The sequence below is a fragment of the Amphiprion ocellaris genome, chromosome 4, assembly GCF_022539595.1.
Source record: "Amphiprion ocellaris isolate individual 3 ecotype Okinawa chromosome 4, ASM2253959v1, whole genome shotgun sequence".
In the NCBI taxonomy this organism is placed as follows: Eukaryota; Metazoa; Chordata; class Actinopteri; family Pomacentridae; genus Amphiprion; species Amphiprion ocellaris.
In genome coordinates, this window is record NC_072769.1 from 37,855,223 (window position 1) to 37,871,089 (window position 15,867).

The 15,867-nt window shown below is 39.6% G+C and overlaps 1 protein-coding gene across 1 annotated transcript in view; it reads left to right on the forward strand.

Moving 5' to 3' along the window:
• The window catches only part of micall2b (mical-like 2b), a 40,067-nt gene extending 25,394 nt beyond the window's left edge, over window positions 1-14,673 (forward strand). The window contains exon 16 of the mRNA XM_055010205.1: window positions 13,198-14,673. Within this exon, the coding sequence (XP_054866180.1) occupies window positions 13,198-13,283 (86 nt within the window). The 3' untranslated portion in view covers window positions 13,284-14,673. The remainder of the gene's footprint in view (window positions 1-13,197) is intronic.
• Window positions 14,674-15,867: the final 1,194 nt, after the last annotated feature.

Sequence of the window (15,867 nt, forward strand, 5' to 3'; positions counted from 1 at the left end):
GGAGATGACATGTTGTGAACTGGCACTTTATGCATAAAATTGAATTGAACTGATTTGCCTCTGACAGAGCAGGCATCAAACCCAGCAGAGGTTATATGTCCTGAAGTTGCTGAAAGCTTGGAATATGACCATACGTTGGCATCATTAATTGATTAAAATTAATTAATTTGTTATTGACAAACAAATCAATTTGTTTATGAATAACTAACACCAACCTCTCAGACTTCTGGTAGGAAAAAATAAATGTTCGTCAACTCATTTTTTCCCCCCCAGAGACAGCAGAAGCTGCATGTGAACCCAACACCTATAAAGCAAAATAAGTCTGTCAGCTAACAGGGATTTATTTACAGAAACACAACAACGCTGTACTTCACGTGGAGTTGTGCTTGTGTCCATCGGCTGATATTAAGTCCAATATTTGCTCACCTTTTTGCTCTGTCTCGTAGTTTTTTCTAGTTGTCCACCGTCTACTAAGGGAAACATCAGGGTGTTTAGCTGCCAGAAGCTTCGCCATGTTCAGCAGCTTCACTAACACAACATTTCATATTAGCCTCATTGCTGTTTGGAGGACACACCAACTGCATTGTCAACTCGTTTATCCTTAGACTTACACTTTATTGAGAAGATATTAGTAGTTTGGACTGAGTTGTCTTATCCGCTGTCTGCCATTGACTATTATGTGCATCACTACTGTGTTGCATTGTGGAATATTTATGCTAGCTAAATGTCCAATGCTTGTATAATGTAATACAAATATAATTGCGTTAATAGTAGGCTTTCGCACATAACAAAAAATCTTGGATTTCAGCATCTTAAATTTGACGTTGGTACAGAATTTTGCATGAACTTTGGCTTTTGAACCACCTCACATTTCCACCAATTTTTTTGTTTGTTTTTTTTTTGTTTTTCCAGCAAATGTTGGTCAGGTAAAAACAAGCCCTAAACCTATTTATTTTTGATGAAATTCTTAAACCAGTTCTAGTTTCAGGAGCCAGGACCAAATTGGTTCTGTTGTGCCGCGTATGAGAGAGATAAGAGCGAACCAATACAGTAATACTGCAAGTTCTAAAACCAAAACAAGGAGCTGAAAGACACTAAATCGTTCATTAGGGCAACTAATGAGGGAAACAGCAGGAGAAGAACACAAGCAAAACATAAAAAAAGACATAAAAGCCAGACAAAAATAGTAATTAATGCAACAGAAAAGAATAATTACACAAATGCAAATTTAGACAGGTGTGTAGTAGCTTTTCGGTAAAAAAAAAGAACAGTGTTATATGTTTTTAGATGTAAAATATCTGAAAATCACATTTGTGTAAAAAATAAAGCGTAACGTCTTCGGTGCTTATGTCTATTTGTGAGCGGTTCTTTTGGTGTCGTGCTGTACTAGTGATAAAAAAAATATGTTGTGTGCTTTTTTTTTAAAGACCCAAAAGTAAGAACGAAATTCAAAAACCAAAGTAGAGCTAAGCTTTGTCCAAAAGTGAAATAAATCTTAAAAGAGAATATTTTTACTTATCCAAATAGATTTGAAACTAATGAAAACAATCCAATAAAAACACTCCTCCTGTGTGTGTCCATTGTGAAGTACGCTGACACCCTGTGGAGGCAAGCTCATATTTATTGTAAATTGAGCTGAACTGAGATCAGCAGCAGCAAAAGCTTAAAGCAGAAAATGAGAGAAGCACTCAAGTGGCTATCAGTATCATAAAGAAACAAAAGTGAAGGAGGGGGGGAGAGAGGAAGGATGAAAGGAGATGATTTGCAGCCTTAATCCAAATTGAATTACATTGATAACATCTTTCTTTCTGGCTCTTATTTCATATATTTTTCCCATTTAATTTCCAACATCCACTATATATGTTGTTGTTACTTGTGAGCTCCTCCAGTCGACATGAGATACAGTTTGTCTGCGGTTAGAAAGGTAACTTTGCTCACTACAAATGTCTTTAAAATCACAGAGCTGCTAATGAACAAACAGCAATCAGTAGGTATTTATTAGACTCTCCTCGCTCTCATTCTCTCTCTCCCACTGTCTGTTAATAGTGTAAATTAGCATATAAATGAGAGATAGCACGTGATAGAATCCACCCTGCTCCAATCGCTCCATTGGGACTTATGATTATGTCTTTCTCCTCATTTTTTCCCTTCAGTCCCTAATACTCTGTTCACCCTCCCCGTCTCTCACCACTCTATTCACAGGCCTTCATTTCATTCCTCTCTTCGATTTCTATTCGAGGACTCCTTTTGCTTGTATTAACCAGTGAAGTTCAAGTGAGTCATTCGCTTCGTTTGTCATTATTTGTTTACCTGGATGTGTGTTGGGTCTGCCTCTGTGTGCGGTTAGTTTAAGTGCACCTAATTGCTCCTGACTAATTAGCAGATGAGTCATGGCATTTGGAAGATAGCAAACACACACACACACACACACACACACGAATAACACACATTTATAGCACATATTTTTCCCACCTTGTGGTTTGTGTCGTAAGTTTGTCTCTTGCTCCTTCCCTCTCTTGGCTTTGTGTCTCCAGACAGTTGAAGCTCGGCGCTACGCAGCAGGAGGTGTTAATGATGTGAGGGCTCTGTGTTCTCTGCTGGGAGCGATCTGTTGTGTGTTAGCTGCTGTCTGTCACCACACGATTGGAAAAACATCTTCATAGTTCATATATGTGTGTGTGTGTGTGTGTGTGTGTGTGTGTGTGTGTCTGGTTTTCCACTTTTCAGCTGCCCTGCATATTAAGACTCATGAGTCTCCCACCCACCCTCTCTGCCAAACAACACTCAACAACTTTATTGTGCGTGCATGAGTCCATTCATTTCTAGGGATGACGTCTTTGTTTCGCGTCACTGTTCCTTTTTTATTATTCTGATTTGCTGGCTTTATTTACAGCATGCTGCATGTGTTCATGTTGTGTTTGCTGTGTGGGAGTGTGTGAGGTGACATTAGGCTCTGTGACAGAGGAAGTAAAAAACTTGAATAAGTGTATTTTGGGAGGCGTTCTTCTTCTGCACCACTGCTGTACATTTCTGTACTTGTTTTGTATTTATCTACTGGCTGCAACCATGCGAAAAAGCTCATTTCACTAAGCTTATTTTGGTAACACCCATCTTTGTAAAGAGTTCCTAAGTTGTAACTAATGGTTTTATTTATGGGTAATTAAACTTAAGAGCCATTAATAAGAACACTTGGGTTGCCTTGTTGGCTTGGCCTTGAGAATAACAACTTATTAAGCATTAATTATTGCATAGCCAAGATTTATAACTGTATTATTGCAGCCAAATACATTTTTCACAGCTGGCATCTTGGAATTTGTTCTTCTGTTTGATTTTACACAGATATAATCAGTGCAAGTTAGTAGGAAAATACGTTTTCTGTGTGATTCGCTGAACCGGTCTTATGAAGCACAGCACCCCAAAAGCATGAGATATAAGGAATGCATTTTATTGCGAGTGCTTAACGTATAACTCGAGTCAATTTAAAAATAAAAACAAAGAGCTATGTGTAAATCCATGGGCTGTTCTTCAATGCAGAGACTTGTGGGCCATTTTAGGGTGGCCTGAACCTCTGTGCATGATCCACCTGCGAGAACCATCACCATAGAGCCTCTTTTAGGGACATTTCATTGGGAGGAAAAAGTACCGACTCGGATAGAACATCATTTTCCTGCCCTCTTGATGTCCTTGTCTAGTAACAGTCATGCCGGCTTTTCCAGTGTAACATTCACTATGGAGGCTAACATAACAAATCTTCATTGTTCTGTTTCCTTCATGCTCATAGAAATGGAGTTCCATCCAGTAGGTACTATTTGTCATTGCTTTGGCACGCTCAAAGTTGACGTTGTGGTCGAAGCTGTTGGATCTTGCGCTGCGATGGAAACAGAAAGACTGAACGGGCAGATTAGGAGGTTGTTTCAGTTAAATGGTCGGACCATCTCACGTCTACCACGAGGTCCTGAAGTGAAAGCTATTCTGTACCACACTCAGTTTGTAAATAGTGTGCATGTCTCACAAATACCTGTACACAGATGACAAAACTGTGCACACGGAAACTGCAAAAATAGATTTATACAGACCGCCCTCCTTCTTTAATTGACCCTAAAGGGGCTGAGAGTTGCTCAAAAAGTCGCTAAATGTTGTTAGATAATGTCAGGTGCTAACTACCACATTAATTACTTAATCGAGTTATGTTTGCATTCTGTTTAGTGTCATCTGCTGTCAGCTTTTTACATCTGTTGGCTTCTCTGTTCCTCTCTGTGCTCACATGTTCTCATACAAGTAGAAAACACTTAGACTACATGTAAACCAGCTGTCATTTTAGAGCCGCTCCCAAGAACCTGATTTTAGAACCATGATGCTGTCTGATAAAATCACTACACAGATTTCAGATATATATAAAATGATCACTCAGCAGAAAGTTAGAAGTGGCAGAATATCTTTTTTAATGCCAGCTGCTGTGAGTTCACTTGTGCTGATCCTCTGCCACTCAGTGAACAAAGAATGAGCTCTCGCTCGCTGGGCAGCACAAATGAGTCTCTTCTATGTGAGCTGATGGGTTTGTTTCTAGGTACTTTCTTGAAGAAAGTTTTCTGAAGGGTTGCTGAGTTGGCAACAGCGGTGCGGCACCATAGGCAACTGTACTTACTAGCAACACTTCTACACAATGTCAACAAACAATGGTGTTACAGAACAAATACAGAGGAGTCAACAAGTCGGTTTTGCAGCTTACATTAGTCACCATGACTGTACAGCTGAGAAAGTATGTGCTTCATAGCTTATAAGTTCACAAAAGTGACACAGCCTCACTAGGAGATTTGCTCCATCTCTGCCTCAGTGAGCGTCCTGGAGACAGCGGGAGTCAACTAAGACACACATGGTCTTGACGTGTCCATCATCAGGACGATTAGTCTCTACTGATGTTTGGTGCTGTGTTATGCTGACTCGCCATTTTCCTTGAATAAATACTCAAACCTGGAGATGGTTGATGCTCACACACTCGCACATACCCCGTAGATGTTAGAGTAAACATTTGAATAGTCTTAATTGCTGCCTTGTGAAGCCATTTTTTTCTCCAATGACTGAAAAATGAAGCGACGCCAAATGAAACACACACTTTGGCACCTTGGCTTTAAGAGAGAAAACCGAGCTAAATGATTTATCATGCCGAGGAACACTGGCACTTCTGTTTCGCCAAACACAGACGTGGATTCATGGGTGCTTTTTTGTATTTCTGGTTCTACTGCTCACTGATTTGCTTTATGTAAATATTGTTTTGTTTCAGCCGCCTGGTGACGGTTAGTCTACACACACAGCGGTGGTGAGGATGGAGGACGTTTGAGTGAGGGAATTAAAGTGAATCACAGTGTGTTAGACTGTTGTCTGTTGGCTTCTCCTCTGCAGGAAGAGAATTTCAAGACACACACACTCTCAAATACGCACACACTAAACCCTTAAGATCTGACACCCTTTCAGATATCCGCATTAGACCCTATAATCTAATTCCTGGCTATCGTCTTACAAATCTAATCATGACACACCACTCATATTCAATATCACCAAACCTCCAGCCTTTTAGTTTGGCCTCTCAAACCACCGTGTAAAAGCTTCATCATGGGCCACGCTGATGAAATTAGCCTCTATTATCCCCCCTCTCTCTTTCTCTTTTTCTCTGCAACTCTCACTCCCTCCATTCTGTCTTACTTGAAGGAGTGTGCAGATTTAATTTACAGCAGGACTCATGAGCCACTTAGCACAATCTCTCTCTGTGTGCAAGGATTGATTGATTAGGCCTTATCTTGTTATCTGGGTCTGTGGTCGTTTGATAGGCCTGTTTGTTCTCTCACTAGTCTCTCAGCCTTTCTATCTGTATCCCTTTTCCTTTATGTAATTTCATGCCTCTGTCTTGTGTTTAGTGTGTGTGAGAGATGGCCTCCAGCTTCTCCGTCTACTTTCCCTCCGATGTGGGAATCAGACACTGATAAGGACGGATTGTCTTGCAAGATCAGAATAAGGAAATTACATGTTTTAACCATCGCAGACTCACACCCCTCCCTCTCTGTTGGCGGACTGCCAGCCGATATTGTTTCTCAGAATTTGCTCGTGTTTCTCGGCTGTAATGGCCGGTTAAGTAAATCCTCCACTGATGCTGTTTCAGCCCAAAGCATCAGCATGTTCACTGTAAGCTTGGTCATTGTAGTGTCCTTTTTCTAAATTTCATTCACAAATAGTGCCATACGCAATCCTTAAAAGCATGATTGGTCCATACACAGGAAAGGCAATGAATGTGTCTTCAGATCAAAATCAGAAATACTTCATTGATCCCTGAGGAGAAACTGCTTGGGTTACAGTTGCTTCCATTCAAAGTCAGAAATATAAACAAGGACAAAATATATAAATCAAAATATGAACTAAAAATATCAACAGAAGTAAAAAAAAAACAACTATGACCTAAGGTGTAAACATGAGTAGAAAAATGTCTCCTAAACATATAAACATAAGTAGGAACAGTCTAAGCATTCCCTAAGAAAACAACATGTAATGTGTGGTCACACAGAGGACAGAGATCGTCTACATTTTTATCTTATTTGACAGAAATATGTGCATTTTGGCCTGTTGTCTCTGACCATTTAATAATAATAAATGTCTTTAATACTTAAGTAAAGAAAACTCCAAAACAGAAAAAACAAACCTGGTTAAAAACGTACCCTCTATTTTTATTCATAATTCTTGAGAATTTTGCTGCTGGTGTTTTTTTCTCACCACAGTGAGATTTCACCCTGTAAGTACAGAGCACAGCATGCTGTACATGACAGCTTATTATTGAGCAACAGAGGCTTAAAACAAGCCAACAGCATCAGGATCAATAATCAAAACAGGCACATTTTATGTAAAAGTGACAATAACTAGATGGGTTCTGGTTAAATAAAGGTAGTAATGAGACATGTAGAAGCAGTGCAGTGACAAATAGGTGATAAACAGCTACTAATGAAGCCATTAATAGATCCACGTTTGTACCAAGCATTGCTGTGACTGAGTGAAGCGCAAACAACACTGATGGGGATCAGACACAGAAAAGTACTGAAATGAACGAGGTGGTTGCCTTTTTCTGGGTTTAGAATAGACAGAAATCACTGTTGGTAAAACAAGTTAATCTTAACTGAAATCTCTCATGTTCATTACATCTGTATTGCTAAGCCTCCAAAATGAAAAGGAAACTAATTTTAAATAGAATATTTGGGGCCCTGACTTTGGCAGAAGAGATTAACCCTCGTATCGTCCTGCGGGTCAAATTGACCCGTTTTAAAGTTTGAAAATGTGGAAAAATATATATATTTTCACAGTGAAACTTCTGATGTCCACATTTTCAACATTTTTGGGAAATCTTTGAACATTTTTTAGTGGAAAAAAGGTTAAAAATGTTTCTTAAAAATACTCACAAAAAAAATCAACCAAAATCCAGCGAATTTCACTGGATTTTGGTTGATTTTTTTGTGAATGTTCTTAAAGAAAATATTAGAAGTTTTACTGATATATATGGAATCACTTTGGATATTTTTAGGATTTTTTGAAAGATTTTTACTTATTCTTTGAAAATATTTACAAGAATTTTCTTGCCAAATTTGGGGGATTTTTTTTTAAATAAAACTTTTAAGGAATTATTGTAATTTTCTCCTTGTTTTGGGGGATTTTTTTTGCAGAATTTTTTTCAGACAAGGAAACAATATTTTTTGGTGCCCGTAAATGAGGACAACAGGAGGGTTAAGAAACTTTTCAAGACGTTGTGACCTGACGGTTTGATCCCTTCAAACTTTCACTCCTCAAACCTCCTGCTTCCCTTCATCACCTCCTTTTTGGCATGAAACCTAAACTCCCCTCCCTTCATGGGGCCTGAACTCTACCCTTCCTCACCCGTCCCTCCTCCCTCTTCATCAGTCCTGACCACCTGCACTGCTCCTCTTCCTCCTGCTCCCTTCCTGAGGTGAGCCACCTCCCTCCCAGTCTCTTTCAGTCTCCTGCACTGTTCCCACCGTCTGCCCCGACCTGACGCATAAACACAACCACTGACACAAACACACACACACACACACACACACACACACACACATCCACAATCTCACACACAGAGCGGAGCGGCAGGTTCTCTCTAATGACGTCCTCGGAGTATAATTAGTCTGGCCAATTAACAGCAGTAACGATGCTTGCATTCATTATGTCAAATTACACTGTGCTGACAAAGTGTCAACTCAGCTACGCTCACCTGCTGGTGGTACCTGCATGTGTGTGTGTGTGTGTGTGTGTGTGTGTGTTTTGCCAGTTTATTAAATCCTACTTCATCATTTCAGAGATGAAAAATGTCCTTCTCATTTCTTCATTGCACGTATACACACACATACAAGCATTCAATTAGCACCCTTGCAGCAGATCTATTATTCTGGTGGCTGTTGTCGTGGCGATGCTCTGGTGGCCAGGAATAAGGCCTGTGAAACCATTTGGATCAGTACATTGCATTATTAAATCACAAATATTGATTTTGTGTGTGTGTGTGTGTGTGTGGATACACAGTGTTATTAAATGCTATATATTACGATGAGTCAGGTGGGACAGTGGTGGCTGTGATCTGTGTGGCCAGAGATTTTGCGCACACTCATTTGCATAATGCTGCTGAATAACACTGTCGAATGTGGGGAAAGGGGAGGAGACAGGAGAGACTGAAGGTGGATTCATCTTAATTAGCATCTCTGGCCTCTGGAGGTAAACTGCTCTACTGGGAACAACAACAACACAGGCTACAATGGAAAAAATACTGATTTGTTTTTAGTAAAGGTAGCAAAAGTACACTGTAAATTCTCCATTAACAGTAAAAGACCTGTATCCAAAATCACCTTGAGCAGAATGTACAAGTATCATCAGCATTGTTTACTTAACTAATGAAAATATGTTGATTTGCCTTTTACATAGTGATACTTGATTGTACACCGATCAGCCACAACATTAAAACCACATGCTGAATTTTCTGTAGGTCCTCTTAAACTGCAGAAAAACAGCTCTGAACTCTTGTGGTCTCGACACAGGGCCTTTGAGGGTTTCCCTGTGGTGTCTGGCACTGGATCTTGGCAGGGTGAGCCCTCAGTGGACCAGGCTCAATCCAGTGCATCCCATAAAGACGCTATCAGGCGCCTTGGGGTCGTTGTTGTGTTCCTCAAAGCCGTTAATGAGCAGATTTTTTGCAGTATGGCAAAGCGCACTGTCTTACTGGTAGAGGTTGCTGCTATCAGGGAGTTCCATGTGGGGTGTGTGTGTGGTGGGTGATTGTTTGGTACAACGTGTAGGTCAGAGCTACGTACACATGAATACCAGACCCAAGGTTTCCCAACAGAACAATGGATTGTAACGAAATGATCAGTGTTATTCACCTCACCTGTCAGTGGTTTTAATGTTGTAGCTGACGAGTTTAAAGGCTGGCTTATTACTCCACCAAGGAACGTGGCAGAATTATGTGACGATCAGCGTACGTTTGTCTGTCCGTCTGTCTGTTAGCAATATTACTTGAAAGTAGATGAACGGATTTGGATGAAATATTCAGGGAAGGTCAAAAATGACCACCTGAATAGATTTTGGCAGTGATGCAGCTTATAGTCTGGATCCATGGATTTGTTAAAGATTTCTGTATCATTGCGAGATAGCGGCACAGTGTACTGTAACCATGACAACAAGTGATCGCTACATCACGACTAAAAATCGACTATTGCGGACTTATTGGGATTTATTCATCGGAAATCATACAAGGAACAACTGATTAAATTGTGCTTTTTTTCCAAGTCCCATCAAATCCGCTACATATTTAGGTCACGCAATTCGGTATCCGTACATAAAGTACACATGCAGAACACACGCAAGGTAATTTTTCATTAAAGATTTCATCCGTTAGAAATTATACAATGACTGGGCAGCCTTGGCCGAGTACTGCACTCTCTGAGTACTTTTCTTGTTATTAATTTAGTTGGCCAAACTGGAGCTAATTTGATCTACTTTATCTACTGTTGGTGAGGGTAACAGCACAACACTTTCTATAAGAAAAAAAGATGCCAATATTTGGAAGTTTTATTTGACATATTTGGTATTCTTGATTTCACTGATAGTAACAGTAGTTAAATAACAATGTTTTCTGTTGAAGTAAACCTACATACTGTAACTATGGATAGTATAAACAACCACAGCTCGTGCTTCCAGGCCACAGCCAGATAGTTTATGCTTCTATTCTGCAGCACTCCGTTGCCATTCAAATTTCCATATTTCTATGACGATAGGTCTTGTTTTCACAAAACAAGCCATGTAAATGTTTTCTGATCAGCTCCATGTTTAAGGTCTAGTAAAACCATGGTGTTTGCAAGCAGAGTGGTCTAACCCACTTTCTGTAGTTTTTTTTTTTTTTGTTGAAAAATGCATTCAAAGTTTTGTGTTTTCAAGAATGATCCAACATTTGAAGCGCTATTGTAATGACATATTTGGGTTGTGGGTTAGACCACTTTGCCACTAAAATCTAGACCATAAAATAATAAAGAAATTATATAAAACTCAGTTTGCATTGTTTGTGGTTAGGCCACTCTACTTCTAACCCCCCCCCCCAACTACTTGTTTGACTGTGGCAAACTCTGAACTGAAATGCCCATTAGTTGCTTCTCTAGAGCGTTTAACTGCATCACAGCCTCAGGTGTCACCGTGTTGCCTAAATATGAGCCCTGAGTCCAAGTAATAACTTTCCTGAGTTAAAAGAAACCACTGTTGCCTGTTAAACTGGAATGTGGACTAAATTCTTTTTTTGAAATCTTGGCTGCTAAAATGATGAAAAATCTGCTTAATGGATGCACAGGTTTACAGAATATGAGTGTGAAATTTAGGACTGCTATCTCCCCTGCAAAACTATGATCACCCATAAAAAAAAATCCATGTGGGTTTACAAAGACAGTTACACATAAGAGCACAAAATCATATTTCCATTTTAGGACAGCCTTTTATTACACAACAGGGTCTGACTATATTCACTCTTATTACATAGAGTCATATCTGCTATATGCAGGCTTCACAAATCAATTGGCTATGTCCATATTTTATATACAGTACATGGCCTTGATCTGTTTCCAACCCCTGAAAGTGTTGATCTTGACTTGGTCTTGACCACATTTCTTCTGTCTACCAGGATAAATTCATTGATGTCTTTAGCCTCTAAAGCAGAATTTTCAGTACTGTTAATAAGTTCAAATACAGCTGAGTACATGTACCCAGTTACTTCACACTACAGAATACATTCAAATTTATGTACATCAACAAATACATATTCCAGCACATGCACTTAAACACAGACTTGATCCAAGCAAAGGACAGGGACCTGAGCAGTTCTTCGATAGGCAATTAGCTCGAGAAGTGACATAGACTTGCACACAGAGCTCTGACAAATACACAAATTCAAGTGCACACATACAGTACACATACACATACACACACACACACACACACACACACACACACACACACACACACACACACACACACGACGCAGAGCTGGCTTGCTCTCTTGATAGGCAATTAACTTACTTCAGACACCTCATCAGCAAGTGAACAAAAATCCCCCCTTTAATCGGACACACAAACACGCACACACACGTCCTCGCAGCTTTTGCATATGCAGTGTTCATTGCAGCATTGACATGCAGCGTGAGAGGGAGAATCTGTTCCCATTGGTAGCGCCTTAGCATTGCTAAATTTCAAATACACACACACACACACACACACACGTATACACTCATTGGAGGGATCAGGGGGCAGATGATTCGTCAGGAGTCCTGCTGAGTTAAGTAATCAGGCTCGGGTGTTTAATCACTAACGAGAACCTGATGATGCTCTTTAATTAACACAACACTAATTGAAGAGGGCTGGCGAATCACAGCTCTCGATCCTGTCTGTTATTTGAATAATTAGAGAGCAAAGGATTGTGGGCGAGGAGCCTCCAGCTGGAGGTTGGTCACATGCAGTTATTTTTGTTCCATGAAAATTTATTAGAGAACATGATTATTGGCTAAAAACTGTGTTGTGAAGGTGTGAATGACTAAGAACTAATTCAGGAAATATTTATATACAATGCACATTTTATGTCTTGTTGAGATGATTAACACAAAAACTACATCTGTGGGCCACTGATGGAGTCAGTCATACTTTAGATCAGTACACATTACTAGAACGCAAAAAGTCATTGACAGATTCAATTAAAAACCACACGTCTACCTGCTTTCTGTTCATTTTGGTAGTTTGCTTTTCTTACTGGATAAATCAAAAGATGTCTGCTTATTTTTCTGTGGCCATGGGTGTATTAAAGTTCCTCTTTGGTCTAAAAACTCATCTACGGCGTTCTGTGTTCAACAAAGGATTGACTTTGTTCAACACTGATTTTCATGTTTCACACGCTGCATGTAGGAACATAATAGCCATGATTTATAATTTACCATGAAAGTACAAACATTTGTAGCACAGTTTGTGCGAGACGCTGATAGGATTCTGACATCTGTGAGGCAGTTGTAAAGAAGCGGGAAAACATCAAACCTTAGTCCAATCCTTCCTGTGTCAGTGCAAAGACTGGCTGTGAGGAGGTTGATGTGGTTTCACTGGGTTGATTGGAGCGTCTCTGCTAAAGTGGGGCGAGAAGTTTGGTGAAGTTTTACGTGGCAGAGAGGGGGATAGGAGAGAACATGGCAACACGGAGGAAGGATTAGTGTTTTGTTAATGAGGATTACCGTTCAAACCGGTGAAAAGCAACTAAGCTGAGCACCACCGTCATCAAACTGATTTAGTTCCTGGCTCCTATTTAGAAGGATTACGAGACAATGTTATTGTAATTACAATTGTTCTAGCAATGACACTGTTAAAGCTATTCTTGTCTGTTGTTATTTTACCCTGCATTACTAATATGGCGGCTGGTGTTTGTGTGTTTGCTCTAGTAATCACAGTTGCATGTTTAACATCTCCAGGAGACCTTAGTTTGTTAATTGAGCAACGCTAACGGTGTTGGTATTTCACAGGTAAAAATCTGTGCACAAAAAGACCAACAGTGTCGCTGCACAGCTACATATTCTTTCTCTACTTTAGCAGGAGATTAATCTGAGAAATCTCTTCTTCTTCCTCCCTCCTCCACTTATTTCCCCACAGAAAGCTGCTGCAGCTGTCTGTTTATAGGTTGCACATGGGAAAAGGACAAAGGTTTAAACAGAGGGGGGATTTCGAGAGATAATTAAGGAGGAACGAACAGGCAAACTATTGAAGGAGGCACGGAGGAAGGATTGGAAGCAGAGAGGATAACAGAGGAGCGGAAGCTACCTTTGTTGTGTCTCAAACAAGTGGATCAACTCAGCTGCTTCTCAAACGCCATGAATATGTATTATATCAGGTCATTCATCCACCACCATTGTTTCTGCTCAAATTATGTCCCAGCAGAAGAACACTGAGGGAAGACAAAGGACAATTGGTGCAAATAAAAATGTAACAAAAACAAAAAAAGGCAGAGCTGTTCTTTTTATGTCCACGCAGGTTCTTTTGTGGCATTAGAGGAATCTTCAGAGATGACTCGCTTTTATCCCCCCCAATAATGCCATCTTTTGACGGAACAGCTCTAATTAGCATCTATTTGAATAATCTGATTATTCTTAAAATGTGCCGGTGAGAAAGCAGGAATGTATAGCTTGAGCATCTTTTGTCATCATTCACTAGTACACCAAAGGTAATATAAGAAATACTCCACTAAAAACCTCATTTGAACAGAAGGATGTAGCAAACTAATTAAAGGGTTGATTGCTGGATTTGTAATCTGAAATTTCACGTGTAGAGACATAAGCGATACACATTTCAGCTCCCATATCGAATTGCAAACCTTGATTTTACTAGTGTCTTCGACTCAATGCAGTTGTGACCCTCAAACATCTAGAAGTTAAGGGAAATAGTGATTGTTAAAAGACTGTGAAAAAAATGTAAAATAAAAACAACAGTATTAGATTGTTTACAAAAAATACCTTCCTTTTGTAAAGATAATCGTATGAATCAGCTTTATTAGCACAGTCACAAATGTCAGTGTTCTTTTAACTCGTGTGTTGTTACCATTATTTTTAGTTGAAATATACAGTATTACCCTCATGCTTAATTGACTTTATGTTGAGGAAAGTCGTCTCGAGCAACTTCACATCGAACTGTCTTTCTACTGACTTTTCAGAGGACTTCTATTGAGTTTGTAATAACATATAGTCTCTAAAATGTGCTAAATTCTCTTTGTTAGAGTAACCGAATCTCTTTATGCTATTAAATGTTTTATGTAATGATAACTTTCCCTTCAGATTATGATATACGATATATTTTTTTTATTATTCCCAATATATGCCATGAATTGGTCTACTACACATGTGTATGACTTTTGGGAAAAATTTGCTGCTAGCAAAGTTAATATATTAATGTCTATATATGGTATGTGATTGAAACGAGCAAATTTTGAAAAAACAAAACACCCTTAGTGAACATTTGTCCGTTCTGCTTTTTTTTTTGTTTGTTTTTAGGTGCTATCTTACTGTAATATACTCATACGTATGTACATGTTTACAATGATAACGTGTCTAGTAAAATATGACTTCTAACTCTAAATGTTAATTTTGTGCTGATTGTTTGGGTGATGCTGACTCAGGAGTCACAGTGAAATGTCCTTTCTTTCAAGTGACTTCCATTGCCAAGCCAAACAATGAACATGAGAAACACACACACACACACACAGACACGCACTGCACGAGCACAAACACAATAATATAGGTAGCACTCACCTGGAGGGAACAGAGGAACAAGGGGCTAATTAGTGATGATGAGAAGTTAATTTAGTCAGACACCTCAGGTAATAGTCTCCCCCTCCTGTCTTCATCTCCCTCCCTCTCACCTTCCCTCTCCCTCAATCCTTCCCCACTCTGCACAGTGCTTTTGCTCTGCATCCCACCAATTTTCATGTTCACACAAGGTGTCAAATGTTCTGTTTTGTGCTTTTGTGTCCCTTTAGTGTGTCTCTATCACTCTGTCTTTTCCTCCATGAAACGCTCACACCAACACATACCCACATGTATTCTTCAGAGACAGAAGAGGCTGCAAAGCAGGTGAAATTGTCAAGTGGACTAAGTGGGAAATTACGTTATTTTCTGCTTTGACTTTGCTGAATTGTATTTTGGTGTGTGTGCATGTGTTTTTGTGTGTGTGCATGAGAGAAAGAGTGAGCAGGCGCGATGGTTCCTGAGCTAAATGTTTGCTAGCAGGTGAGCCTGTTGTTGACAGATGGTGTTTGTGAGAGAAGCTCGCTCCCTGCAGAGTCTCACCCCAGGAAAATGCTCATGCTAGCGTAGATGGGCCCACTGTACGAACACAAACACACACACACACACACACACACACTCGCACTGTACGTGTACACACATAGAGCGCTAACACACCGTCACGAGGTCTCTGAGTGGATTATAACCTGTTCAATTTGTGTTGTTCACAGCCAGTTCACAGCACAGCCAGGTGAAACAGACCACAAAGGAAACCAAACACACAACTTGTGAGGAGAGTAAAAGATACCTGAGTGGGTACATTTACAAACACCCTAATGTTCATGAGAGATAAAACAGAGAAACTATTGCCATTTTTGTGGACAGAAATGTACCATTTTCAAATGTTGCACCTAATATCCCCATTAATGGTTAAAGTACTTTTGATAAGTGGCTTATAAATCTATACAAAAAAATAAAATAAAAAAGAGGCATTTAAGCCCTGAAATACTGGATTTCAACTGTTGCATGATGACTGCCTTGGTGCTTA